This window comes from Trichoderma ghanense (genome assembly GCF_004382785.1).
Source record: "Trichoderma ghanense strain CCMA-1212 chromosome Unknown scaffold_5, whole genome shotgun sequence".
NCBI lineage: Eukaryota > Fungi > Ascomycota > Sordariomycetes > Hypocreales > Hypocreaceae > Trichoderma > Trichoderma ghanense.
Window position 1 is genome coordinate 1,185,780 of NW_027395668.1, and position 26,986 is coordinate 1,212,765.

The 26,986-nt window shown below is 56.2% G+C and overlaps 12 protein-coding genes across 12 annotated transcripts; 8 read left to right on the plus strand and 4 right to left on the minus strand.

Annotated features, from left to right (window-relative positions):
- Nucleotides 1-42: 42 nt before the first annotated feature.
- On the plus strand, nucleotides 43-915 carry CCMA1212_005371 (uncharacterized protein; the record flags this gene model as incomplete). The annotated part of the gene is made up of 1 exon (XM_073702633.1): nucleotides 43-915. The coding sequence occupies one exon, from the start codon at nucleotides 43-45 to the stop codon at nucleotides 913-915; it is 873 nt and encodes a 290-aa protein (XP_073559134.1).
- Nucleotides 916-2,194: 1,279 nt separating this feature from the next.
- Nucleotides 2,195-3,972, plus strand: CCMA1212_005372 (General amino acid permease AGP3; the record flags this gene model as incomplete). The annotated part of the gene is made up of 3 exons (XM_073702634.1): nucleotides 2,195-2,480; nucleotides 2,531-3,244; nucleotides 3,302-3,972. The coding sequence occupies 3 exons, from the start codon at nucleotides 2,195-2,197 to the stop codon at nucleotides 3,970-3,972; spliced, it is 1,671 nt and encodes a 556-aa protein (XP_073559137.1).
- Nucleotides 3,973-4,891: 919 nt separating this feature from the next.
- On the plus strand, nucleotides 4,892-8,952 carry CCMA1212_005373 (UPF0507 protein; the record flags this gene model as incomplete). Its single annotated transcript, XM_073702635.1, has 3 exons — nucleotides 4,892-5,222; nucleotides 5,279-8,224; nucleotides 8,294-8,952. 3 exons carry the CDS (start codon nucleotides 4,892-4,894, stop codon nucleotides 8,950-8,952), a joined length of 3,936 nt encoding a protein of 1,311 aa, XP_073559136.1.
- Nucleotides 8,953-12,424: 3,472 nt separating this feature from the next.
- CCMA1212_005374 (uncharacterized protein) lies at nucleotides 12,425-12,838 on the plus strand (the record flags this gene model as incomplete). The annotated part of the gene is made up of 1 exon (XM_073702636.1): nucleotides 12,425-12,838. The coding sequence occupies one exon, from the start codon at nucleotides 12,425-12,427 to the stop codon at nucleotides 12,836-12,838; it is 414 nt and encodes a 137-aa protein (XP_073559139.1).
- Nucleotides 12,839-13,145: 307 nt separating this feature from the next.
- Nucleotides 13,146-15,028, plus strand: CCMA1212_005375 (uncharacterized protein; the record flags this gene model as incomplete). Its single annotated transcript, XM_073702637.1, has 2 exons — nucleotides 13,146-13,153; nucleotides 13,210-15,028. 2 exons carry the CDS (start codon nucleotides 13,146-13,148, stop codon nucleotides 15,026-15,028), a joined length of 1,827 nt encoding a protein of 608 aa, XP_073559138.1.
- Nucleotides 15,029-15,593: 565 nt separating this feature from the next.
- On the minus strand, nucleotides 15,594-17,132 carry CCMA1212_005376 (Obg-like ATPase 1; the record flags this gene model as incomplete). Its single annotated transcript, XM_073702638.1, has 4 exons — nucleotides 15,594-16,145; nucleotides 16,356-16,841; nucleotides 16,895-16,966; nucleotides 17,058-17,132. The coding sequence occupies 4 exons, from the start codon at nucleotides 17,130-17,132 to the stop codon at nucleotides 15,594-15,596; spliced, it is 1,185 nt and encodes a 394-aa protein (XP_073559141.1).
- Nucleotides 17,133-18,322: 1,190 nt separating this feature from the next.
- Nucleotides 18,323-18,940, plus strand: CCMA1212_005377 (DeSI-like protein; the record flags this gene model as incomplete). The annotated part of the gene is made up of 1 exon (XM_073702639.1): nucleotides 18,323-18,940. One exon carries the CDS (start codon nucleotides 18,323-18,325, stop codon nucleotides 18,938-18,940), a length of 618 nt encoding a protein of 205 aa, XP_073559140.1.
- Nucleotides 18,941-19,286: 346 nt separating this feature from the next.
- Nucleotides 19,287-20,021, minus strand: CCMA1212_005378 (Putative 37S ribosomal protein S18; the record flags this gene model as incomplete). The annotated part of the gene is made up of 1 exon (XM_073702640.1): nucleotides 19,287-20,021. One exon carries the CDS (start codon nucleotides 20,019-20,021, stop codon nucleotides 19,287-19,289), a length of 735 nt encoding a protein of 244 aa, XP_073559133.1.
- A 360-nt stretch (nucleotides 20,022-20,381) lies between these two features.
- On the plus strand, nucleotides 20,382-22,049 carry CCMA1212_005379 (Mitochondrial import inner membrane translocase subunit tim44; the record flags this gene model as incomplete). The annotated part of the gene is made up of 2 exons (XM_073702641.1): nucleotides 20,382-21,313; nucleotides 21,374-22,049. 2 exons carry the CDS (start codon nucleotides 20,382-20,384, stop codon nucleotides 22,047-22,049), a joined length of 1,608 nt encoding a protein of 535 aa, XP_073559132.1.
- A 487-nt stretch (nucleotides 22,050-22,536) lies between these two features.
- On the minus strand, nucleotides 22,537-23,218 carry CCMA1212_005380 (N-glycosidase R617; the record flags this gene model as incomplete). Its single annotated transcript, XM_073702642.1, has 2 exons — nucleotides 22,537-22,996; nucleotides 23,079-23,218. The coding sequence occupies 2 exons, from the start codon at nucleotides 23,216-23,218 to the stop codon at nucleotides 22,537-22,539; spliced, it is 600 nt and encodes a 199-aa protein (XP_073558942.1).
- A 609-nt stretch (nucleotides 23,219-23,827) lies between these two features.
- On the minus strand, nucleotides 23,828-24,528 carry CCMA1212_005381 (uncharacterized protein; the record flags this gene model as incomplete). The annotated part of the gene is made up of 2 exons (XM_073702643.1): nucleotides 23,828-24,078; nucleotides 24,183-24,528. The coding sequence occupies 2 exons, from the start codon at nucleotides 24,526-24,528 to the stop codon at nucleotides 23,828-23,830; spliced, it is 597 nt and encodes a 198-aa protein (XP_073558943.1).
- Nucleotides 24,529-25,774: 1,246 nt separating this feature from the next.
- On the plus strand, nucleotides 25,775-26,457 carry CCMA1212_005382 (Mitochondrial import inner membrane translocase subunit tim17; the record flags this gene model as incomplete). The annotated part of the gene is made up of 3 exons (XM_073702644.1): nucleotides 25,775-25,843; nucleotides 25,975-26,177; nucleotides 26,265-26,457. 3 exons carry the CDS (start codon nucleotides 25,775-25,777, stop codon nucleotides 26,455-26,457), a joined length of 465 nt encoding a protein of 154 aa, XP_073558944.1.
- Nucleotides 26,458-26,986: the final 529 nt, after the last annotated feature.

The window sequence follows — 26,986 nt, forward strand, 5'->3', positions numbered from 1 at the left end:
GCAGGGCAACAATCATCCCATAAGACGCTTGGGTACGTCAAAATGGCTGCAAGAAAAGCCTTGATCAAGGTAGCAAAAGAAACGCAAAGCCTGCTGCCGTCCATCGTGCAGCATCTCCCCAACCTCAACCCAAGCTCATCCGAACGCCTCGATTACAGGACCCTTGCAGCTCTCCAACCAGACTCCTGTCCCCAGCGAGCGCCTCGGGGCAACTTGACCATCCGCGTCGTCCAAGAAGACTCTCTCAACGCAGCCATCCAACTTGCAAGCACCCGCGGTCCGGAATCAGGCCGTGTCGTCGTCCTGAGCAATGCCAATTCCAGAGTCCCGGGCGGCCCGTGGCTCCAAGGCGCCATGGCACAAGAAGAAGAGATTTGCTACCGGACCTCGCTGTCCATGTCTCTCCATGACGATCTGTATCCTTGGGCCGGGACGCAGGGCATCTACACATCCGACGTGGTTGTGATTCGTGACGACGTCAAGTCCGGACATAACCTTCTTCATCCAGATACTGACGCTGCAAATCTCCCCGTCGTGAGCGTCATCAGCATCGCCGCTCCCACGCGCTTCAAACGCACCACCGAAGCCCTCATTCTCAACAACGGCGCGCAAAGCATCACCGCGAAGAGAGCCATCTACAAGAACACCGAAGACAGAGACAGCATGAAGATGAAGATGCGGTTCTGTCTACGCATTGCCGCGTCCAAGGGCCACGGGCTGCTCGTCTTGGGCGCGCTTGGGTGCGGCGCGTTTGGCAACCCTAGGGATGATGTTGCGGAGTGCTGGCTGGAGGTGCTGCGGGAGGGGGAGTTTGGGGGAGGGTGGTGGGAGGAGGTTTGGTTTGCGGTGCTGGATCCGAGGGGGGATGGGAACTTTGGGGTGTTTCGGGAGGTTCTTGACGGGGTGAGGGTGTGAGATGGTTTGATGTTGGGTTTGAGTGGGGGGATTTGGTGCTGGGTTCGTATGAGGAGGCAGTCTGTCTTTTACGGTGGAATATGGTTTTCATGTTATCCGTTTGAGTTGTCTTTATATAGAGGGTGTCCTGATTTGTATGTTAGGGGGGCAGGATTGCCTTGACAGAATCCAAGGATGATAGAAATTGAATATTTATACTTCATCTGACGCCCTCAAGCCTTTCGGAATGAAAAGTTCGATCCAATTCTTTTGGTTATTGATTCATTGTCTCAGTAAGAGAGATCCTTTGTTGCATCACTTCCCGTATAGGCCATCTCAGCTCATATGCAATACTACAGCACAACGCAGCTGAAACAACATCTATGATTGATACTACTCCTTGCTTCTTCTTCGATAGAGTCCAAAAGTCATCAATCAAATGTCACTGGGCCATTTTTCTCGACCCATTCGACGGCTAGAAACTCGGAGGCTCTCCACTTCGGACCCCCGTGGCGATGTCGTGATCGGCGCCATTTTTAGCTCAAAGATCAAGGATGCCGGAATTTGATGAGATGGGCTTGCTTGAGGCGCAATGCAGCTGATCCGAAGGGAATCCCTCAATGAATTGGAATGAATTGAATCACAAATCTTAAATAGTACAATTCAATCAGATGTATGATTTGGGTAGATAGAAGTACCTCCGTCAGGAAAGATCTCCATGGTCACACAGACATGTCCCAGCATCTTCGCCATCCCACCAAACCCATGTGGAGGCCCGAAAAACGTGAAGTGACGTGATCGCAGGCTTAGCAAGGGTCCCGAATACACGTAAACAATCTGCCAATCTCTCTAGAACTCTACTAGTAAGCAGTTGGACGAGTCAGAAGAGGGAAAAAAAAACAGGAGAAAGAAACACCATCACCAGAGATCACGGTTCGCGCTGTGCCCAGGTGCGTTAGTGGGAGTTGCGCTCTCTTTTTCTTCCATCTTGAGGCCTAGTTCTCTTTGGATCTGGACCCCGTCTTTATCTTACATGGATTCTTGATTCTTGCATCATCGCGGTGGCTGGTTGCTTCTTCCGCCTTTTGACTGTTTCATTCTTCTTTCCTTGTTCTATCTTAGATAAAGTCTGACTGGAGTCGCGCTTGGGATCTGGGTTGCTATGATATGAGAGCCGTGCTGTCTGGACATCAACTCTTCTCCCGTCCTCTCTTCTCTTCGTCTACCATCCTCCTCCTCTCCTTCTCAATCATCTGCAATCCGAGGACAGAAAATCGATAAGCAGATTGAGACCATCACCATGTTCCGCCACAACAAATCCGGCAAGCTCGACGACGAGCCTCGCCTGGACGACGTCTCGGCCGAAGACGCCCCGGCCTACCACCCGCAGTACGGCGCGCGCAGCCTCGACGCCGGCGACGACGATCTCATCGACCCGGACTCGGGCGTCAAGCGCGGCCTCAAGAACCGGCACCTGTCCATGATGGCGCTCGCAGGCATCATTGGGCCCGGCCTGCTGGTTGGCGCGGGGGGTGCCTTGAACAGCGGCGGTCCGGCGTCGCTCATCATCGGATTCGGCGTCATTGGTATGTCTCCTCCCTTGGGATCCAGCTTCTCTGGCTAATCTTGTTCCCAGGCATCATTGCCTATTCCGTCATGCAGTCTCTGGGTGAAATCACGACTCTGTATCCCGGCGGAGGCGCCTTCGTCTCGCTGGCCGAGCGCATGGTCGACAAGTCGTTCTCCGTGGCCGTGGGCTGGAACTACTTCATCATCTGGGCCACCGTCCTGGCCAGCGAGTACAACGTAATCTGCAGCATCCTCAACTTCTGGGTGCCCCATGTCCCGCTCTGGGGGTGGTTCCTCATCCTCTGGACCCTATTCCTGGCGTTTCAGATCATCGGAGGCATCACGGCCTTTGGCGAGGCCGAGTATATCCTGGCGCTCATCAAGATCCTCGGGCTCACGGCGTACTTTATCTTTTCGATTGTGTATGCGTCTGGAGGGCTCGTTGGCCAGGACGGGGCCATTGGGTTCCGATACTGGCATGACCCGGGAGCGTTCAACGGCAATGGCTTCCGAGGAGTGGCCACTGTCTTTGTCTTTTGCTCGACTTTTTACGCCGGTGTCGAGTCCGTTGCCGTGGCTGCCACGGAGACGCGGAATCCAGGCATTGCGGTGCCGCGGGCTATCCGTCAGGTCTTCTTCCGCATCATCTTTGTGTACATGGGGTCGGCCTTCTTCTTTGGCCTCACTTGCCCGGCTGATTCCGATGAACTGATCAATGGGGGTGCCAAGGCGCTGCAGAGTCCCATGACGATTGCCATCCAGAACGCTGGCTGGAATGGAGGTTCGTGATAGAGATTCATCTTTCTGGATGACCATGTGCTGACAGACATTCTCCCAGGCGTCCACCTCATCAATGCCTTCATCCTCATCACCTGTCTGTCTGCCGTCAACTCGTCCATCTACATCGGCTCCCGCACCGTCCTGTACATGGCACAGTCCGGAAAGGCGCCCAAGATGCTCGGCTGGGTCAACAAGCACGGCGTCCCCGTCTGGGCCATTGTCCTCACCAACGCCGTGGGCGCCATCTCCATGATGAACGTCTCGACGGGAGCCTCCAAGGCGTACAGCTACATCATCAATCTCGCCGGCGTCAGCACGTTCCTGGTCTGGGGCAGCATCAGCTTCATCCACATCCGCTTCCGCCGCGCGTGGACGACGCAGCAGCGCCGAGTGAGCGATCTGCCGTTCCAGAGCGTGCTGTATCCCTATAGCCCGTACTTTGGCGTCTTTGCGAATGTGTTCCTCGCGCTGGTGCAGGGGTGGACGACGCTGTCGCCGTTTACTGCGGGCAAGTTTGTCGATGCGTACATCTTGCTGCCGCTGTTTGGCGTCATCTATGTGCTGTGCAAGCTGTATTGGAGAGGCGAGGACCCGTTCAAGAGGAGCTGGGACATTGACCTGGACAGCGGGCGGAGGAGGGACCTCGACAAGAGCGAGTTGGAGGCCGATGCGTATGCGGAGCAGAGAGGAAAGGTACCACTGTGGAGGAAGATTTGGTCCTCTTTCTAGTAGATGATGGAAAACGCCATGGTTGTTGCCTATAGCAGATGATTGGAGTTTGTTTGGTGCACGTTCGTGTTCGCTGCATTTACCGTGGTCTCAGGCATGTGACGGGCTGCTTACTGGCTTATACCGGTTACCAGCTAAATGCCCCGGTTCTCACACATGACGCAACAACAAAACCCCAACGGTTTCCTATACGATAGTCCTCTCTATAAGAATATACATCTGGTCGCCTAAGTAGATGCTCAGATAGCAATCAAGCCAATTGGCCTCGAATCCAAATCTCCTTTTCCCGGGTAGTCTCTCCAGGTCCATTCCCCCCGAGTTGTGCTGCAAATCGGACAATAACCTGCCCGGGCCCGTGCTCTTCCCGCATCCTTAGCGCTCCAGGGCCGGGGTTCCAGGTACTTCAGGCGCAGCTGTTACAGGGCACTTCCAGGGGCCAGGCACAGGTACAGGTACCGGCACGGATACGCGCGTGCGCCAATGAGGTCAGTACATGTACCTTCAAGATTGATCCGCATCCTCGCAGCTCCCGACTTGCCCTCCTGCAACATAAACCTCCACCAGCTTCTGCATTTCAGCGCAAACCGACCATCGCCATCGCCATCGCCGACCCGTGCCGGGCTCTTCCTTGTTCGACTCCCATAGTCTTTCTGCCGTATTGATACACAGCCTGCCGCGCATCCCGTCGCTCTCTTTCATGTCTCTCGCTGGCCGACGACTCCGCAGTCCATCCCTCGACTCCCACCCCCTCGATTAACCCCCCCTCCATATAGATAGTACTTTCTATATCTCTGGCTCTCCTCGGCGCTCATCGCAACAGACGACAGCTGCTTCCCTCCAGCCATACCAGGCCATACCCGATCCCCTCATCCAGCTCGACACGACACGACACGACACGGCACAGCGTCCAGCCGAGTGAATGCAACCGCTAAACCCCTTCCTGTCCGCCTTCTTCAAGAGCCAGGTCGCTGCGCAGTGCACTCCCGTCCACCACCACATCCTGCTGGTACCCCTGACCGATGTGCTCCTCACCCACCGCGAGACGGAGAGCGGCGCCCCGGTCCACGAGGTTGTCGCCTCGGACGAGTTCTTAGCCAGCCATGTGCTTCGCATCGCCGGGCCTGATGGGCCGGTCGGCGCCAAGGACAGCTCGCAGAACTTGCGCGAGGCTCGCGGCAAGGCTCGCCAGTTCAACACGCTCAACGGGAGGAGCGTCATTGTCAAGGACTCGTTCATCTACAGCAACAAAGGTGCGTTTGCAATCGCCTCGCAGGCACGGACACGGCTAACCGCGGTGCGACCGCAGGGTTCAAGACGCTTGCGCAGGCCCAGATCCTCAACGACACCACCTGGTACCCGGACGTCTTCGAGCCTCGACAATGGCTGGTATACTTCATCTCCAGGCCCCTGGTCGGAGTGTGGGAGGAGGTTAGGCTGCAGCCCGCCGTCCTCGTCTCCGGCACCAGGAGTCGCGCGGCTGCGGAGCAGCAGCAGAAGCGGCAGACCAACGGCGACTCGGCCGACGCCTCCTTGCCGCGCAAGAAGGACATCAGGAGCTTCCACGATCTGCTCAACAACTTTCCCATGATTGCCCGCCAGATGCAGCCCGGGTTGGAGAAGCTCTTTATAGAGTTCTCGACAGTCTTCCAGAAGCCGCTGCCGCCGCCGCCGTCGGCCGAGTACATTCCCGATCCGAAGCCAGATGGGCCTGTCACGGCCGCCGCCAGAAGAGCGAGGGCAGATAGCTTGACGGCCAAGAGTGGCAAGTCGACCTTCAACAACAGCCTTCCCGTTGTCGAAGACTTCTTCGAGGAAGATGACGAGGACATCATGCGCGCATCCCTCGAGAGCGCCGTGACGGCTGCGATTGACATCTTCCAGGGGGTAGATAAGCAACAGCTGTCGCTGCTGGGCGCTACAACTGATCTCACTGGTCCGCTGGTGGAAAAGCTGATTGAGCGCTACATTGGCGAAAACGTCCACGGTCTGCTCTTTGGCAAGCTCAGCGCCATCAAGCGACGGGAGGACTTGGAGCTGGAAGCCAAGATTCGCAAAATGGAACACATCGACATCTCTCAACTGGGGATTGTGATTGACGGGGGTATGAAAGCCAAACACGACCTTGTCACACAGCTCAATCCGGCCGTAGACGAGTTCAGAAAGATTTCCACCGCTAGAAGCCCGCAGGAGATGCTGGACCTGCTACTGTCGACGATGAAGATTGCTTCACAGCTTACCGACACATCGAGACCCCTACACGGCGGTGCTGCAGCAGAGGCGCCCTCGTCCGAAAAGGCCGTCATGACCGTCAATGCCGACACCTTGGTTTCACTCTTGCTTTACGTCGTGATTCGGGCGCAGGTCAAGAACCTACAGGCCCGGCTTGCCTATGTACGGAATTTCATATTCGTCGAGGACGTCGACAGCGGTGAAATGGGGTATGCCTTGAGCACGTTCGAGGCTGTGCTGGCCTATCTTTTCACGGACTCGGCGGGCTTGCGCCGTGCCAGCAGGAAGAACAAGGCCCTTTGGGATGCTGCCAAGGGGGCGGACTTGAAAGAGCTGAGGAACATCATGGAGCCCAACCCTTGCGCAGTTGGCGACGACGATGACATTGAAGATAGCGACAATGATGTCGACGCCCAGTTCAAATTGGCAAACGGACCGAGGCGATCGTCACTTGTTCTCGACTCTTCGGACCGGTTTTCTCACGGCACCGGCCTTGGCCACGTTTTCCCCTTCCAGGCCAATGGTGATGGCACAAACGAGCCGACACTCGATCTGCCGCTCAAGAAGACCAAGAGGGTTGCCATGGACACCAGGAGCCTATCAAGCGCATCCGAGTTTTCATATCATTCCCTGGCGGCAAGCATTGGCTCTCTCGGCAGCGCGCTGGAAGGCGACATTTCTGTGGAAAGGCTCGCTCAGACCAGCAGCGCCCTGGGCGAATCCGTCCTGATGATGGCCGTGCAGAGCGGAAGCGTCGAGACGCTGGGCTATCTCCTGTCCTTGTCCGGATATTATCCGTTTGACATTGTCTTGAGCGACGTTAACAACGAAAACACGACGCTGTTGAGCGCTGCCACTCAGCTCGGCAATCGAGAGCTCATCAGCTTCTTCCTCGAGTACCTCCTCGAAAGGGCCACCCCGGGGCAGCTGAGCCACTACTTTGCCGTGCAAGACATCTGGGGCCGAAGCGTCGGGCACTACCTGTTCAATGCGCCATGGATGATTAGCATGGTTGGGCCCCTGGTCTCATGGCGGCAGCGAGACAAGAACGGACAGACGCCGCTCTTTGCATTGTGTCGCTGCTATGACCATGTGGATTACTACAGCATGGTGGAAGACGGCATCAGGGCCGCTCAGCAAGCGCAGCTTGACGGGCAGCCGCTGCATGTCGACGAGCACATTGACGGCAAAGGCAACACCCTCCTGCACATTATGAATGACCCCAGATTGGCGCTGAGGATCCTGCAATACTGCGATGTCGACGTCAACGCGACCAACGAGAAGAAGTTCACAGCACTCATGGTCGCCAGCAAATACGGCCGCTACGATATGGTCAGGGCTCTCTTTGCCGACCCTCGCGTGGACATTGGGGCTAAGGAGCTGCGAGGCCTCACGGCAGTGGAGCTGGCTAAAGACGACGATGTTCGAAATAGAATCGATGACCTTGGGCTTTTCAGCATGCCTCCCGCAAAGGACGGCCGGATCACCGGCGTCGTCAGGGCCTTTTTCGTCGAAGACAGCACGGTGCGACTGGTTCTCAAGTCGGCGGCTCCGACGGACCACGACAGTTATACGGTAACGACCAGTCGGCGGTCGCTGACTGACTTTGAGCAGCTTGCGCGCCTGCTGGCCGAGGAGAATCCCGCGTCATGGATTCCCTCCATAGCGGACACCAGATGGCCGTTCCAGCTGCCCTCGCGGCCGTCTCGAGCCGCGCTGCGAGACATCCAGATACGGACGGACTGGTTCCTGAAGATAATGTTGAGCCATCCGACGCTGGCCACCCACGAGATGCTGTGGGAATTTTTCCTAGTGCCAGAGCTGCAGCTCGAGGCCATGGAGCAGAGGACGAAACTCAAGGCTGAAACGAGGGTCGAGAAGATCCGCGAGGAGTACGAGCCGATGGACGACGTGCGGGAAGTGGAGCAGTTTGTCAACCACGCGCGGGAGACGGTCCGAAGTGTCAGCTACTCGACGAAGAGCGTGACGAGGCGTGCGAATGCCGTGGGTCAAGTTGCTACTGGTGAGTGCCCCTATTATCCCCATAAGACGACGGTACACAGCTGACGATGAAACGCTTTCTCGGCAACAGACTTTTACGATGCGGCGGCGCTGCTCTATCGGGCGTTATTCACCATTCAATATCTCCCCCCGCAGCACATTGTAGGCATGGAGGTGTTTGTTCGGGCCATGGCACCCGTTCAGCACAACCCTCACGTGGTGTTTCACACGACGCTGCTGGCGATCCAATCCACGGTGCAGGCACTGCTGTCAGCGCTGGCGCGGCCCACAAACCTAATTGGGCAGATCACGGCAGCCAAGAGGGAGGCGGACAGAAACGACAGCATCGCGATGCGACCCTCGCGATGGCCCCTGGGCTTGCTCGACGACTCGAGACAGCGACACCAGGAGGAAAAGGAAAAGCGAGCGCGCCAATCACGGGAGCAGGCATCGTACCTCTCCAGGGAACTTCGCTACACGCAGCAGACGGTGGCGAGCGAATTGGCCGGATGGCAGGAGCTGCACGACCAGATGGGGCTCCGGGCCATTCGCGAGTATGCGCGAGGCATGGTGGTGCAAGAAAGAGTACGGCTCGAGGGCATGATGCGAGCGTTGAGGATTGTACGGATGGGGAACTACCAGCAGGGGCGGATCGCCATGTCTCAGCGACGACCGCCATCGCCCCCAACAGACCGGAATCAAGGAACCGAAGACGGAGATGATGTGCCAAGGCGAAACGAAACGAACTGAGTGGAGTGGTGGAGGGGAGGGGAGGAAGGAGAGACGAACTTTTGCTCACATGCCAGCGTGTCAGGGAGGCGACGAGCGACGAGGGGGGCGACGCGTCACAGACCAGGTGTTTGCAAAAGGACGCGACAGCGCACAAACCGTTGGCCAGGGACCTGCATATACTAGTTGGGCTCGACTAAAGAGGGGGGGGGGGGGGTTTACGGAGAGGGGAGAGCAGCGAAAAAGAAGGCGAATGGGATGGCTTTGATTTTTTTTTTTCCTTTTCCTGCATGATGCATCTTGATGGATACATTTATGACTAACATCTGCGGTTTGGTTGGGCAACCCGGCGTTGGGGAGGGGGAAGAAGAAGGATAAAAGATGTGCTTACAAGGGCAGTATTCCTACAATTTCATACTCATCACGATAGAAAAGACAGCGATGCTTTGGATTTTGCATGATGCTCCTTTTGAAGCGCGGAGTGCATGCTGATGGTGATGATGGAGCAAGATGGGAGCAAGGCTACCCTATCCTTGCATAGTAAGGTACGGAACGGAAGCATGGGAGTGGAAACGTACTGGACAAAGAAACGTGGTCGATACCCGAAGCTCATGAGTTGGCATCAACGAGTATACGTCTTCATCAAGGTCCACCTGTAACGTGCGTTGATATGCACGGCAGATATATTAAACTTCAGACGGTGAGAGGTGAAAAGCTGGTTTGATACCTGATGACTTTTCGTCGAGCAATGACCTGAAACACAAAGAGAAAACTCTCGAGTGAGAATCTTTGCATTTCCGGGAGACGCATTTAAGCGAAGATTGTGCATGAGGTAGCGTGCATGCATGCAGCCTGACGGTTGGCCTTACTGGTGTGAAGCAGAGAAAGAAGAGTCATACTTTTGGGCTCAATACCTTTGCAGATGCAGATGCCAGGTTGTAAGAATGCGAGAAGGGGTTTTAGGCGAGTGCTAGTATGTTTTTTGGACTTGTTTCGAAACGGGGATGGGGGTTTCTTGCAGTTGTAGTTTGTGAATTTGAAACACTTTCTTTGGGGTTTTGATGAGTTGCTGAGTTGTTTCTTGGTGAGTTGCCTTGCGATGACTCGCACACTTGACAACGCACAGTTGAAGTTTACCCAAGGCACCTAACCAAAGCTGCTTAGATTCTCAGTGGAGCCTCAAGGCGTGTCGATTCTGCCGTAAGTGGGGCCAAACGGGACCCGACTTATAACGTGGGGCATCCGAAGAGCGATTCGAGAAGAAGAAGAAGTCGGTGAGCCAATCAGAGTGCAAAGACGGCATGCGAGAAGCCGATTGGCTGGGCCTAGAATAGAGCAAAAAGGCCTATTGAGAGAAAACGCGGGATTCGGGGCGCGTCTGTTGAAGATGAGGATGGGATGATGCGTGGAGAGGTATGTACGTGTTTGATAGGGGGAGATGCTGCGGGATCGTACATACAACTCTGGGGTTGTTCAATGAGGTGGTTGCTTGTGGTACGAGGATGGAGAGATGAGAGATGGAGTATGGGGAAGCACAAAAGGTAATGTATGTACGGTACGATGATGGGAGGGCAAACTTTGTGCAACGGGCGCGAACGCGTTTTGTAAGATGATTGGGTGGGTTGACTCTATGAGAGTTTTTTACGCGCCTGGATTTTCTTGAGCGACAAGAGTGAGGCGAAGCAATGATGGCTCGGTCAATCAATCAATGACCTTGGGGATACTCCGTCTTAACTTGGAAGTGAGGTAATGTACAAAGTGGACGAGATGCGCACAGGTGAGTAAAGGTGTCCATCCTGGAAAGACGGAGAAAGGTAAATCAAATCTGCGCAGCCGCCGGTGTGGGACGTTGATCGGGAGACGGTGAGATGATATTCAAACTGATCCCGATCGGTGGTGCGACGAAAGCAGGACGCTCGGATCACGGGCTGGGACGGGAGACGGAATGTTCCTTTTACTAGTATGTCTGCTTGTATTCTGCGTGTAAGACAAGCATGTACATACCATGCAATAAAAGCATGGCAGGGTACACGCTCACACATTACGGCGGTTAAGCGCTCGGCGGCTTGCGGAGGCGTCCGTCCCGCTCTAAGCGCCCGGCACAGCGAAGAAGAGCTGCGTCTATTTGCGGCTGTTCTCCATGTCTCATCCACGGTCTCAGCTAAAGAAGCGGAAGTGCAATTTCAATTTCGAGTAAGCAAAAATAGACGGGGAGATCAGCTCCGTACTGAACTCTGTATTACTGTCACGACCCCGTTTTGATATGATTACGGAGTTCGTGCTAGCAAGTTTCATTGGCGGTACCTCTTATTGCCCGGTGGGAGACATGTAACACGGCGTACCAGACATGTAAACGCAAATGCAGTTAACGAAAAAAAAAAAAAAAAAAAAAAAAAAAAAAAAAAAAAGGAATGAAATCGGAAATCTGGGGTCCAAACAAACTCTACGGGCGGCAAATGATGGGAAGTGAAAATTGTCGCCGTGTGAGTGGAGGAGCCTGATGCCTTGGCGCGGCGGCCGTTGCGAGGGCACGAGATGCTTGCCTACTAAAGGGACCATCAGCAGACTCAGGACACGCGATGCAAGAGATGCCCGTCTGATCAGACAAACAAGTCCAGAGTTTGAGATTTGCGTGTAAGAGAACTCGCGATTTCGGTACTGGAGCATCGCGGTGCCAAGATCCAACGAGATCCCGCGAGATCTGGCTGCTGCGCGCGCGTCCAACAACCAACAATGTCCCAAAGCCCAGGGAAACACGTCCCAAGACACGAACAAGAAAGGGACGTACCCAGAAAATGAGTCATGGGTGCTTGCTGCATAGCTGAGCTGGCCAATCACAGCCGCGGCGCCTGCAGCAGAACCCGCTGAAGCCCCGGGAAATTCGACCCTTGATTGCTGGCGCTAGCCCCTCTACACTCTAGCGTATGCTCAGTGAGCCCTATCCCTTCTCGCCTGTCTGCTTGTCCCGTCCAGTGGGTGCGAGGGCGCTCCACAGCACAGTGGAAGGAGGGTGTGGCTGCATGGATTTGATTTTCAACACCGTTTGCATTTCTGAGCTTCCATCCACTGACAGGCCGCAGCAGCGACATCTGCCGGGCAAGCAGGCTGGGACACGATCCTGGTGGCATTTCCTCGCTTCCGTCTCCCTCGATGCTTCTGCCCTCGATTCTCAATTCGACAATGCAGACGCGAAGCCTAGGCGGGGGGGCGGCAGCCGGGGCCGGACGCCAGGCTGTGCCTCTGGGCCGCATTGCATGCCATGGTGCGGATGATGGAGCCGTGAGAAGCTCGAGAGGAGCCATATCGACGCCTTACCAGTCGTTACGACCAGCATCATGTACAACGAGTTGATGCTAGTCCTTTTCGTTTGAATGCGCGTCCTCGTCGATGACTCTTTCGACACCGGACACGTCGGGTCGCGTTTCATGCCTCTGGCTTCAGCGACGCTCGAGCTTGTGCCCAAAGACGACAAGGCGGGCAGACGCGGGTGTGGATGCGAGCATGGCACGACAAGGGCTCAGCCTCTGCCTCGCTGATCCACGAGCCGCTGGCGAGCGACTGTCGCGGCACGGCGGAGCAGAGCAGACCGACCGGAACAGTTGCAGCAGCCGTGTCTGGCCTCTCCCTCTCTCTCGGTCTGTCTGCTCCATGGGACGTGGACAAGGGTTTCAACCTCTCACCACGCAAATCCGGCTGCTCCACCCCATCCCGTCTTCATCCCACGCCCTCTTACGAGTACACGCCCTCTGCCCGCATCTCACACGCCCCCCCCAGACACGGCCGTGAACCTGGCGGCCATCTTCAGGACCCTCAAACCCCCAAGGCCGGCTCCAAGGATAAGAAGTCGGCCTCGTCCCTCGGTTTCCAATCATTCCCGCCTCACTTCCTTGTCCATCCCTCTCCATAATCCCCTCTGGTACTCTCTTGGTTTTCTTTTTCTTACTTTGCATCTCGTTTTGTCTGGGAGTTTTGTCTGCCATCGAACCAACCTCTTCTCCTGCTCTTTTGGATATTCACTTAGAACGCATCCCTGCTCGCTGGTCGAACACGCTCCAAACGCTTGGAGATTTCCTTTGATATACACCATTCACGTACAAAAAAGCTACAGAAAAACACGTTTCAACTGTCCACAGTCGGAGCTGGTCTCCTTCGTCGCCTGATACGGTTAATTACTCGCTTCCTTCACCGTCACCTCCACCGCCGCAACCGCCATCATGTCAGCGTGAGTAGCCTTCCATCTCCATGAGACCCTGCACATCATGCTGACACTCAACCCAGTCTGGCAGCCGACGTCGCCTTCGACTTCACCTTCCCCTCTCCCTCTCCCTCTCTCGAGGATCCCACAACGCCCCCCATGGAGAGCATGCCTCTCATGGAGGCCTACAGCCTCGACCACTACCCGTCAAGTCTCCTGGAGCTGCCCTTCAACTCGCACAGCCGCCACGCTCGATCTACATCCAAGGCCTCGTCCATCTTCTCGACAGTCTCCTCGGCCTCGGCTGCCGTCTCTGCGGCGGACTCAATAACTGACTCGGTGTGCTCTCGCTTCACCACTCCTCCGCGCGCCAGCCCGCCGGTTCGCCAGCACGGCCCCCTGTTGCTGCCCAAGATTCGTTCTCAGGATCAAGACATCAGCCAGTCTCGCATGGTGCCCGCCTCGCACTCGCGGTCCAACTCCATCCGCTCTGCCAGACCAAGGCTGGCCCAGCAGCAGTCCACGCCGCCGCCGCCTTCCTCCAAGCCCGTCCGCCCCGCCCACTCGCGCAGCTTCACCAACCCGGAGACCCTCGCCAACATGGCCTTTGCTCACATCTCGCCCTTTGCGACGCCTCCGCTTCAGCCGCTTGATGAGACGCCGGCCTTCCCCTCAACGCTCCTTGGTTCGCCGGCGAGCTTCGCTGTCGACAGCCTGCCGCCGTCTCGCCGCACCAGCTGCACCATTGACCCGGCCACCATTGACAAGTATGGCTATCCCACCTATCGACAGATGCCCTTTGTGCCCGCCGCTCCCGCAGCTACCCAGCAGTCGGACTACATGTTCCCATCTTACCTCCCCCGTGCTCCGTCACCTCTGAGTCTGGCCGCCGCCGCCGCCGCGACGGACGCGACGCCGTCTACGACTCTCATGGAGCACCTGACATGTCCCAACCCTGCTGCGTCTCTGGTCCGCACCATCTCCTTCCCCCTGAGAGACCCCTCCATCAAGCACTTCTGGTGGGACGTCCGCAGCGTCTCCTCGTGGTCGAGCTTCAATGCCTCCGCCATCCTCTCCCTCCCAGGCGCATCCGCTCTGCTCAACGCCCCGGTGCCCGCTCCCCTGCTCCAGACCCCATCCTTCCCCTCTCGCCACCCCGAGACCGAGGCCGCTCTGCACAGCATCTACGCATCGTACTACCTCCCCAAGCTCAACTCCGCCCTGGCCGTGTCCTCCAACCGGCCTCTGCAGCTCTCCGTCCCGGCCAAGACGGCCTCGGGCGTCAACGACCTCATCTTCGTCGCCAACGCCGTCGGCGAGTCGTCCACCGCGGCCGCCATCTTCGGCGGCAAGCCCACCGCCAGGGTCGTCGGCCTCGTCCGCAGCTTCGACCGCTTCAACACGGGCATGCGCGTCGAGGGCAACATCAAGCGCGTCGACTACCTGCGCGGCCTCGCCGCCCTGCACTACGCCATGCGCGAGCACGGCTGCCGCTACGGCTTCATCCTCACCGAGATCGAGCTCGTCCTCGTCCGCGCCGGCACGGAGTCGACCCCTTTCTTCGGCGACCTGGAGATTACCTCGGTGCAGCTCAACGCCTCCGACGCCGACTTCGAGCTCGACCCCTCCGAGGGCGTCCCCTTGACGGCCTGCCTGGCCCTCTGGGGCCTCTGCCAGATTGCCGGCGACCACACGCCCGCCGGCCACGCCCACTGGAAGGCCGAGATTGGCGCCCCCGCCGACGGCACCCGGCGCAAGGCCAAGGCCCGCGACACCTGGATCCCCAAGCCCCAGCTGGCGGAGAAGCGCGAGGCCAAGCGCAGCCGCGGCTGGGTCTGGCCCGAGGATCCCATCGGCAGGAAGGAGATGGGCAAGCGCGGCGTCAAGTACGGTGGTTTGTGATGGGAGGTACCATCACTTGGAGAAAAAGTTTGGCTGGTTCCGACTATTTTCTCGCAGTAGTAATCTTTTTTTTTTTTTTCCCTTTGTCGAGTTTCTTTTGTTGTTTCTTAGTTTTGTTTTGATGATTGAAATGACCTTGATATACCTGCTATACATAGCCAACTAATACTTCACTCTTTGGATATTTCATTGAATACAGTCCTGTTTCAATTACACATTTCGCAGTGTGTTGTTGTTGTCGTGCCTCATTATAATCGTCCCACGTATATCTTGTACAGTCCACTATTGCTCTTGGAGAGACAATGTGCGAAAATTAAAGACTTTCGTGATGGTGAATGATGGGCATATCTCAGGCAAATAATAAACGTTGTATATGAACAGATATGCGGAGAGATTGAGAAGACGAGACAATATGGTGGATGGCATATCGCATAGGAATCATTGATACCGCCATGAATTGCAAGTGGCTTCCTCTACGAGCAGTCACTGAAATGAGCAAGTTTGAGAGATGATATTTTACGTTTTCATTGCTGGATATCAAACTACACACCCCTCCCAGAGCAGTCTAACCCTTGGCAGCACCGGCCTTGATGAGCAAAATGTCACCATCCTCCACGACGTAGTCCTTGCCCTTGGTCATGACCTTGCCCTTGGCCTTGACCTCGGCTTCGTCACCGAGCTCCTTGAGCGTCGAGAAGTTGTAGACAATGGCCTGGATAAACGTCTTCTCGAAATCGGTGTGGATGACACCGGCGGCCTGGGGGGCCTTGGTGCCCGTGCGGATGGTCCACTGGCGGACCTCGTCGGTGCCCGTTGTGAAGAAGCTGCCCAGCTGGAGCGCCTTGCGCATCTGGATAATGAGCTTGGGCAGGGCCGACTCGGCGCCCACCCTCTTCTGCTCCTCCTTGGCCTCCTCCTCGGTCTCGAACCGGGTCAGGCGCTCCTCAAAGGAGACGGAGATGGGGATGATGGGGTCGCCCTCGGCGTGCTCCTTGATCCACTCGGCAACCTTGGGCAGGTACTTGTTCTTCTTGCGGATGTAGTCCTTTTCAGACAGGTTGACGAGGTAGACAACCGGCTTGGCCGTCAGCAGGAACAGAGGGTTGATGACCTCAATCTGTGAAACTGTCAGCAACTTGCCACATCAAAGAGCTGCAGTAAATACAAAAGTGAAGCAATCGCAAGGCAAAAGTTCAGAATAGGTTTCTTCTCAATATGTCAAAGACATTCGACGAGCTGGGTTTAAATTGTTCAGGCCGTCAAGGCCCTTTGTCATCACGTAATTGCGGGGAGGGGAGGGATTTGTAGAAGGAGAGAGTTGGCTTACCTCCTTGGGGCTCCAGTTGCCCTTGCGGACCTCCTTGCCGTCCTGGAGCCAGGCCAGGATCTTCTCAATAATCTCCTGCTCGATCTTGGCCTTCTTCAGCTCAAGACTCTGGCCGCCCATGCGGGTCTTCTTCTTCTGGTTCTCCAGAGCCTTCTCCACAAACTCAATATCCTTGAGTCGCAGTTCCTCGCTGATGATGTCCAGATCACGGGTGGGGTTAACGTCGCCCTCGACGTGAATAATCTCAGCATCGTCGAAGCATCGGACAACCTGGAAAATGGCGTCGACGGCTCGGATGTGGGAGAGGAAAGAGTTTCCAAGACCAGCTCCTGTGGAAGATCCGCGGGTGAGACCGGCAATATCGTAGACGGTCAAGTTGGCGGGGACTTGTGACTTGGGCTTGTATTTCTCAACGAGCCAGTCGAACCGCTCATCGGGGACAATGACGCGAGCTTCTTCGGGCTCGATGGTGGCGTAGGGAAAGTTCTTCAGGCTGTCAGCACCCCGGACGAAGAAGGACGAGGCGGGGGGCTTCATACAGCTGGGTTGCCAAGATTGCACTTTGTGATGGCCTGGAAGAGGGTGGATTTGCCGACGTTGGCGAGGCCGACCTGGAGAGGGAACGAGTTGTTAGGAACTGAGGCACTTGCGAGGCAAAAGGGGGAACAGCCGCTAGGGCTGGGCAAGAGAGTAGTTGCTCACAATGCCGCTCTTCAAGTTGTTGCCAGGTCGTCCCAGAGGGATCTTCTCCTCGACAACCGCCTTCTTGGGAGGCATCTTTCTTGATTTTGCGTAGTGGCGGGAGGGGATAAAAGGAAGAAGCAGTCGTGAGGGCGGGACAAGTCCAAGGGCTGCAGACCTTGCTGCGCGCGATGGAGAAACGAAGAGAAGAGAAGCCAAGCAAGATGCAGGCGACGCGATGGAGAGCGCCAATGCGGCCGTCTGGCTACTTGTAGCCCGAGGTGACGGAGACGGGGAGAAGAAGGAAGCGAACAAGAGCTTCTCTGAAGAGCAAAGGGACGCAGATGGAAGCTGGCCCTTTTTTTGCCTTCTCTTTTCTTTTTTTTTCTTTTTTTCTCTTGCGAGAGGAGGGGAGATGTGGTGAGAATGAAATTTGAGCCTCGACCCCACACTGGATGGGATTTAGCTGGAGCTCTGGTCGGAGTCGGCGCTAGATTTTCCCGCGGCTTAGTCAGTGGCTTGCGTCATAGTACCTGCAAGATAGGGCAGAGCAGAGAGAGCAGAAGGAATCCCAGCCTGGTCTCGAGCTCGGCATTAGCCGGAATTGGGCTGAAGTGGGAGCTCACTCAGCTTTTGAGACGGACGGCGACTCGTCTGCAGCCACGGGAGCCTTGTATTGACGCCTGTTTGGGGCGTAGTTACAGAGTTACAGGCGTCGCCAGCGCTGTGATTCAGGCGGGGCACGTAATCAATCCCGGTCATCAATCTCACTCGCTTCGAGGCAATCGTCACAAGATCGGGCTACCACAGGCCGTACCTACATAAGCGACTCCGACACCCGCCTTCTTCGCCTCGTCCCATCCAGCTGCTCCTCCTGCTACTGATCTTGTTCATCTCTCTTCTATCTTGCCTCGTCAGGTTTCTCTTTGTCTCTACTTCGTCTGATTCGACCCCCGCATTGTCTTACAACCTGCCGTATGCCAGACAAAGACCACCTGCATTTCCGTCTCCGCAATCGCAATCGCAGTCGCCGTCGCAATGCCTTCGCACCAGCAGCAGCACCAGTCCGGCCAACGCCAGAGCAGGCACAGATCAACGCTGTCGCTGCAAAAGACGGAGATCAAAATCCACGTCTATGACCTTCTGCCGGTAAGTATTCCCTCTGAACAGAGCTTATCGCAACAGCGCTTGTCGTGCCACAGCTGTTCCGCCGCTCTATGCGCCACCGGGTGCTCGATTGATTGCTAACGCATGCTCGTCCTCAACAGCCCGGAAGAGTCGCCTCGATGCTGTGGACCTTGGGGGCGTCGCTGCTTCACTCAGGAGTTGTCATCAACGGTCGAGAATACGCGTACGGCGGGCATGATAAGCGCGGAGTCACCGGAGTGTATTGGACCAAGCCCAAAACTGAGCCCCCAGGCGGCACCTTCAAGTGCGAGATCCTGCATGGCTTTACGCTGGCCACGTCGGAGGAGATCGATGCGGCCCTGCGAGACGCCTCGGAAGAGTTCCTCGGAACCTCGTACAACCTGCTCACAAAGAACTGCAACCACTTCACGTCGTATCTGTGCAAGAAGCTGACGGGCGACGCGGGCCCCGGATGGCTGAACCGAGCCGCGAGTATTGGAGTCGCGCTGCCGTGCGTCGTGCCGAGGGATTGGATCGAGCCCCCAGAGTACGTGAGCGCCGACGGTGAGCTGGTCGACGATGACGACGACGACGATCATGTGGACGAACAATCACGCATGCTGGGGCAGCAGAGGCCGCATCTGCTTTCGGAGCGTGAGCATGAATGGAGCAGCGACGACGAGCGCCGAAGAGGAGGAAGCGGTAAAGGAAAGCAGATTCTCAGGGACACGTCGGGCAGACAGCTTCCAGCCGCAGAGAGGGCTATCCGGCCTTGATGGCGGCCAGGACCCATTGCGCATCATTTGTCTTTGTCATTTCCTCTCCGTCTTTGTGGGTGGACGGCTCGACTGGCGTTTCTGGCTCGATTATTTCTTTCCTTCGTTTTCTGTTTGCAGGCTACGGGTCGGCACGATACCATTATTCCATCACGAGGGTTAGGGAGTTTCATGTCATGAGCTTGATATCGTCACAATTTGCGCTTGTAGCCTTGTTTGGGTGGTTCATTGTTTATTTTGTCTTCCTTTGTTCCGTCCTCCTTGTTCTTTTGGTATAGGGTGTACAAGATATGGTACATTCGGCTCTATAGGTAAATCATCACGCATGGCTGATGCGGCCGAGCATCTACAACCGCCTCGGCTTCTCGCTCCTCGTTCCCGCAAACTTGATCCTTGTCGAATCCGCGACCCGCACGATCTTGTCGCGCAGCACCTTGCCCTCGGGGCTCATGAGCACCTTGACGGCCGCCTCTCTGCCCTGGCCAAACCCTCGCAGCACCAGCTCGAGGCGGCTGATCTTCATTGGCCATCCCGTGTGAATCAATCGCTCCAAAACGTACTTTGTCAGAGAGTAGGCCGAGTCGAAGGTGCCGCGCCGTGACTTCTTGAAGCCAATGTTGCCGCACGACATGGAGATGATGGGCTCGCGGTTGGGCTTTGTGCAGGTGATGTGGGTGTTGTGCTTGTGCGAGAAGACGTGGAAGTGGTACGGCTCCAGCTCGTCGTCCTTCTTCTGCGCCGCCTGCGAGGGGCCGCCGGACAGCACGCTGGTGTCGATGTTGGACTTGCTGAGGGCCTGGAAGACCATGCTCTGGGAGAGGCTGGCCATGGAGTTTGGCTGCGCGGACCGGCTGTTGGACGCCGGCTGGGTCGCGAAGATGCTGTCGAGCAGCGATTCCGTCCGGGGCTTCGGCGGCACCGTCTTGGCCGGCTGTGGTTTGTTCCCACCCTTTGCGTCGTCTCGTCGTGCGCTCGTTTGCGACAGCGGCCGGATGCCCTGGACGCCGCCTCGTGCAGCAATGGACTGCGAGATGCGGGCCAGCGGCCGAGCCGCGAAGCAGCTCCTCAATGATCCGCTCATCCTGCGTGTGTGTCTGTGTGTGTTGCCGCCTCTGTGTGTTGAGCCTCGTGCGACTCTTGAACCCTCGTCGTCGTCGACCTTGAAATTTTACTGCTGCACCATCAAGTCACCAAGTCCCGGAGTTGGCCGCGGCCGCAGGTGGCGGCAAAGTTGCGATTGAGCCGGCATTCTCCCGGCTGTCCGCCTGCCTTTCCGCCGCCAGCCGACATCGCCAAAAATCCAAAAATTTCCATTCCCGCACATTCGTCTCCGCCTCATCTCTCCCTCCCCCACGCCGCGCTGCCCAAGTGCTGCAGCCGCTTGCAGACCTGTTCTTTTTCACCCCTTTCTTGTTTGGCTTGTGATTGTTCTCTGCCAAAGATGAACTCCCTCGCCCGCAGCGCCGCCAATTCGCAGAGCGGCCTCTCGAGGGCCTCTCTTCGCCTTGCCCCCGCCTGCAGCCCGAGTCCCGCCGCATACGCCCGGTTAGCTTCTCAGCTTGCGCAGAGGCCCGGCCGAAATGCCGCGAGCGTTGAACGGGCGGCGCTTCCGTCTGCGCTGTCGACGCCGCTGAGATCGAGCTTCCTGCCTGCCGGTTTGCGAGTCGCTTCTGCTGCGTCACAGTCCCGCTCCCTGCATGTAAGCGGCCGGAGACTGCAGGAGGACACGGTCAAGACCGAGGCGAAGCCTGCCGCGGACAAGGCTGAGCCCAAGGCCAAGGTCGAGGAGGAGCCGACCAAGGATTCCGAGGAAAAGACTGATGGAAAGGAGGAGGCCAAGGAAGATGGCAAAGACGAGGGCAAGGAAAAGAAGGAAGATCTCCCCCCGCCCCCGCCGCACGGCGACAAGACCCCCTGGCAGGTGTTCATGGAGACGATGAACACTGAGCTGCAAAAGTCCCAGGAGTGGAACGAATCGACCAAGCAGATTGCTGCGTCCGCCAACCAGTTTGCCGAGAGCGAATCCGTTCGACGAGCTCGCGAGGCGTACGAAAAGTCCACCGGAGCCATCTCACAAACCACGTCCAAGGTAGCCAAGACGACCGCTACGGCCATCGGCAAGGGCGCGGCCTGGACCTGGGAGACGCCGGTCATGAAGGGCGTGCGAAAGGCGGCCAACGTCACTGGCGATGCCGTCGACAAGGCCACCAAGCCCATCCGAGAGACGGAAGCTTTCAAGAACGTCAAGAATGTCATTGACGATGGCAGCTCGTCCAGGTATGGTGGCTGGGTCGAGAAGGAGGAGCGTAGGAAGAGGAGGGAGCAGCTGGCAAAGGAGCGTGGTGAAGACGAAGTTTTGCAGGAAGATCCCAAGTAAGTCCACTCTGCTGTCTCGACCTTTATCGAAGTTGCACATCTAATCATCCGTGATAGCGCCGGAACCAACATCACGCTGCACAAGGACGCAGCCTGGAAAGAAGCCTGGAGGGACTTCCGAGACAGCAACAAGTTTGTCCAGAGCGTCTTCAGCATGAAGGGCAAGTACGAAGAATCGGAGAACCCCCTCATCTCGACGGCCCGCAGCATCACCGACACGATTGGCGGCTTCTTCGCCGAGAACGAGACGGCCATGGTCATCAAGAAGTTCCGCTCCATGGACCCCAGCTTCCGGACCGAGCCCTTCCTGCAGGAGCTGCGCGAGTACATCCTCCCCGAGGTGCTGGACGCCTACGTCAAGGGAGACACCGAGGTGCTGAAGCAGTGGCTCTCGGCCGCGCAGTTCTCGGTCTACGAGGCTCTGACGAAGCAGTACCTCCAGGCGGGCATGAAGTCGGACGGCCGCATCCTGGACATCCGGAACGTGGACATTCTCAAGGCCCGCATGCTGGATCCCGGCGAGATCCCCGTCTTCATCATCACGTGCCGTACCCAGGAGGTGCACGTCTACCGCAACGCCAAGACGAACGAGCTGGCCGCCGGCATGGAAGACCGGGTGCAGCAGGTGACGTATGCCATTGGCATCACCCGTGTTCCTGAGGACGTCAACAACCCGGAGACGAGGGGCTGGCGTCTGATTGAGATGCAGAAGAGCGGACGGGACTGGGTCTAAGAAGCAAAGGAAAGAAGATGAAAGACACACTGCGAAAAAAAAAAAAAAAAGAAGCATGGCTTGTGCCCGTTTTCTGTATGATTCACGGCGTCTGGGAGCATGGGAGTGGACCTTGGCAGGGAGCCTTGTCGATCTGTATTCATTCTGTATTATATGTCAAAAAATCATGTGGAAGATGTATATCCTAGGAACAAGCGAGAAAGCAGAAAAAGGAAAAGGGATATGGAGGCATGGGAAGGGAACATGCCGGGATGAACACACCGCTCTACTTTGCGTCTAGGCGAGACGCCTTTTGTTATATGTACGATGATGATCTGAGGATGGGAGGTTGGGACGTGGATATAGACGCATAGACATAATCATCCAATGGACATACGGCTACTGAAGCAATTGGTCTCTATCTGAAGCCATGCTTGGTCTATCCTTCGTGTGCTAAGCATGAGTTGGCATCTCTCCTATGAGTGTATATCGTGCCCTCGCCCTTCCCTCACTCAACACGAGCAGCCGCCTCCTTCTCCTCCCTCAGCCTCTTCCGCACATCCATCAACGCCCTCCCCAAAAGATTCAACCCCCAAGCCTCCCTATTCCCATCCGCATCCGCAGCCTTCAATCCAATCCCCCAAACAGCATCAAACGGACTCGCCTCCACAAGTTCCCTCTCCCCCGTACTCAGCAGCGTCTCCCTCAACGACCCTCCAACAAGCGGTTCACTCCCCGCCGACGAAGACGAGCCACGGGAGAAGCCGATTTCCTTGACGGCGTTTGTGAATTTCAGATAGTTTCCCTGGCGAACGACCTCTTCGCGTTTCGCAGTCCACGTCTTTTCGGAAAAGTTTGCGACTTTGCGGCCGAGGGATTTTACCTTTCGGGGGGTCTGGCCTTTGGAGAGGATTTTGTGGGCGGAGGGGTGGTCGTTGAAGAGGAGGGCTTTTTGGTACATCATGTAGCTATCATTAACACATTAACTAGCTGTACATGCTTGTGTAAATTGGGTATTTGATCTGGGGTTGGTAGTTGCTTTGTACGTACTGTTCTGCCGTTTCGTAGATGATGTTTGGGTCCTTGTCGTCTCGGAAGGGGCAGTAGTACCATTGGGAGAGGTAGCCGTTCTGGGGATCTGTTTCCCTCCAGAAGTAGATTGGTTCTGAGTCTCCTGATGGTTCTGCCATTTTTTGGTTTGATGGAAGAGTGTATGCGTGTGGAAGATGTTCTGAGGTGGAAGACGTTGATCTGGCCAGCAGTGGAGAGAGATATCAATGCCGTGCAACTCGAGAGATGAATGACGAGGCTCTTGTCCGCTTATTTATAGTTTCCTCTCTTGATACGGCATGAACAAATCTTTCTTTCTTTCCCAGGGCCTGAAATGTCGAGAAGCCGTCTCTATTGGCGTGTTGTGGCTTTTGCTGTGACTGCGTCCTTCCAGAGTCAGCCGCACTGAGTCATCGGCGAGTAAAATGGCCTCAGCTGTCTTACAAGTCGAGTTTTGGCGCTCGCTTGCACGTTATGGCGCATTCACGACGTTGATAAGAAGAGGCTGTAGTAAATCAGGGAAGGTGAACGGTGGCTGTTATTCTGCTGTTAGTCACTCACGTCTGCGGTGAATGCATATGCGTGCGGCGTGAACGACCGAGTGATGACTCGACTTGACGCAGTGAATCATGGAGGCGCCTTCACGCTTCTATCCCTGAGATACCAAAGCCTACATACACAAAAAGCTCCCAACCACCACTCACCACCTACCGCTCAATCACCAACACTCCGGTGCTCTTGAAAAAGGCTCAGTTGAGCAGCGGCTCGCGAAGCATCAGATACGCCGTCGCAGGCTCCGTGCCGCCCCATCTCGACAGGTCGACGACAATCCGGCCCACCTCCTTGAAGCCGTACCTTTCATACAGCGGGCGTCCCTCCTCGGAAGCCTCGAGATATGAGACGAGGCCCAGCCTGTCGGCCTCGGCGGTGCCCCACTGGAGACTCATGCCGCCGGCGCCGCGTCTTTGGTGGTCAGGGTCGGTGTGAAGGAGTTTGAGGTCTGCATCAAAACAATCAGCCAGCTATTCAACAGCTGGTGGTCATAGTGTGAAACGGGTGACTTGCAGATATGAGACTTGCCCTCAAACCGATCCCACCACCTACGATCCATCTCCCCGAAAAAGGCATCACAGGCCTCCGGGTTGGTCCCCGCACCCCACGATCTCCGGGGAAGACTCGGCTTCACGTCGCCCGAGTAGATAAACCACAGCGCAAACGCAATCATGCTCTCCTCGCCCTTTGCTTCCAAGTCTGCGTCGACGACCTTGATCCACCGGCAGGCTGAATCGTCCCTTTTGCGCGCCGACATCTGGGCGACGCGGTCCTCGAGGCTCAGGCCCTCTCCGGGGAAGAAGATGGGCGTGGTCTTGTTGGGGCCGTAGGCTCGTCTTTCGATGGCGACGGAGCGGGGGAGGTCTGCTTCTGTTGCTGGGAGGACGGCGAGAGGCATGGTGGCGGGTATGTGGGCAAAAGAATGACTGTTTACCTGGATGAAGGCTACGACAACCAATGACACGGACAATGGGACGGCCTTATGTGCAAGTCAGGCAGGGAGTCACATTGCAAACCGTATCGAACAAAAGTCCACATACGACAGCTTTTAAAGCGAATGATGCTCACGGGCTTTGTTCTTTGGTTCGGCGAGCCATTTTAGGAAAGACATCGGGGTTCCGCGGAGTGCCTTGAACTACAACATGAAGTTCAGGTATTCTTGAAAGAACAACACGGCAAGAAATTACGGGTTGAAGAGGGGCCATGTAAGTTGATCTCATTTGGTCATAGCACAGAAGGATTCGATGCTGAGGTTGGCCTGTTCAGATAGTCTGCTAGGATCGACGGCGTGCCAAACACGGTTAATGAGTTGTCTTTTATGTGGGAGCGTTGGCGATGTGAACTGTGGAGTTTCTGGTGCTTCGGAGTGCGAAGAAGGGTTGGTTGGCTGGTTCAAGCCGAAACCCGTGATGGAGAGCCGAAGCCGAAGGTCCAACAGTTAACGGCTCTTGTTCATTTTGAGATGCTGCTGGGCAGGGGAAAGAGAAAATGTCACTGAGCCGCCACATCAAGGAGAATATTACCGGACGCGCATATCACGTTGCGCTTTAGGCGTATTGTTCCTTTTGTCTTTTCCTTTTTATTTTTCCCTGTAACTTGTTTTCAGATACGAGGCTGGAATAAAACAGTGGTATGAATGCAGAATGTGGTTCAGCCGTGTCCATCATGACTGCCGACTTACATGCTGCTGGTGTTACATTCAGATGGAGGATCGTGCTCTGATTCAGCCAAACTTGCAATGGCATCGGTAGAATCTTCCTCCTGGTCTAGACACCTCATGAAAAAGCATTCTCGTAGCATCACAATTGCAATCTGGGGTTGATAATGACGAGGCGTCACTCCGTTTTCAACGCTAGTCTCCGTCTCAAACGGAGCATGTGACCGTTACCCAAACGGACCGCATTCCGCCAACGCCGCGAAAACGGAACAAGCGCCGCGGCCCGAATTTTCCATTCTACTAGCCAATTCCAGTCCCCAGCAAGCCAAGCCGGACTCCAGCCAAAGCCAGCGCAAACCGACTTTTTTTTTTCCCTTCCTCACCACCAAGGCTGACGATATCGCACCAGCATCATCTCGACGCTTGTCCTCCCGCCTCGCCTCGCCTCAACTCAAACTCCTCCTTCAGCCTCTCCCCTTCTACAGCCATGGATCACGGACGCGACCCTTGTCCCTACGTCATTCTCAATGACTTTGGCGGTGCCTTTGCCATGGGCGTACGTGATAAAGCCTCTTTCCGCTCTCCTCCTCCCCCCCCACCTTGGAAATCACCACATGTTGTTATCGACGCAGGATCGCGGATTACCACAGCGAAGACTGACCGGCTGACTTGTTGAGATGCATGCAGGCTATCGGCGGAACCATCTGGCACGGCATCAAGGGCTTCCGAAACTCTCCCTACGGCGAGCGCCGCATCGGCGCCATCACCGCCATCAAGATGCGGGCGCCCGTCCTGGGCGGCAACTTTGGTGTCTGGGGCGGTCTCTTCTCGACGTTTGACTGCGCCGTCAAGGGCATCCGGAAGAAGGAGGACCCTTACAACGCCATCATGTGAGCATTGATCTCGTCGCCCATCCGAGAACGGGCACCGATTACGGCGTTTGCTGGAATACGTCAGATCTAACTTTTTTTGCGCAGTGCGGGCTTCTTCACCGGCGGCTCCCTCGCCTTCCGTGGCGGTGTCAAGGCCGCCCGCAACAATGCCATTGGCTGCGCCGTTCTGCTGGCCGTCATCGAGGGCGTCGGCATCGCCTTTGGCAAGATGATGGCTGGGTCAACGAAGCTGGAGATGCCCCAGCCGCCGCCCAACTCGGAAGTCCAGGCCATGTGAGCGGAAACACGATGAACCGAAACGAACGAAAAAAAGCCGAATCGACAACCATACCTCTCTCAACTCTGCCTTTGTCATTTAATTCTGTTTTGACTTAATTTCGCTTTAACTGGTCTCGGCGTTTTCGAACTTTTGACGCACCACTAGTATTTTCATTCCCTCTCTGTGGCCTCTGCGGCGCCAGAGGCTTCACGAGGATATAAGAACCGCTCGAACACAACAAAAAGATGGAAGACGAGGGAAGAACCCAAACTTGAAAAAAGACCAATATCTATGGATATCCGCATCGCACTGGCGTTTTACGTGGCTTATAGATGTGGGAGGGGAAGAACCAAGAAGGACCCCGGGTCCGGGGAAATCATCGGGAGATGGAAATCTCGCAGGCTGCTGGGCCGCAAAACGAATGGTATTTGTGAGCCATTCACATGTACGAATATATGAGAAGAAGGCCGGTGCTGGACGAGACATGCCGCCTGTGTATTGTTGTATTCTTGGAGACAAGGCCGGTGGGACGGTGTAATCCCATGAT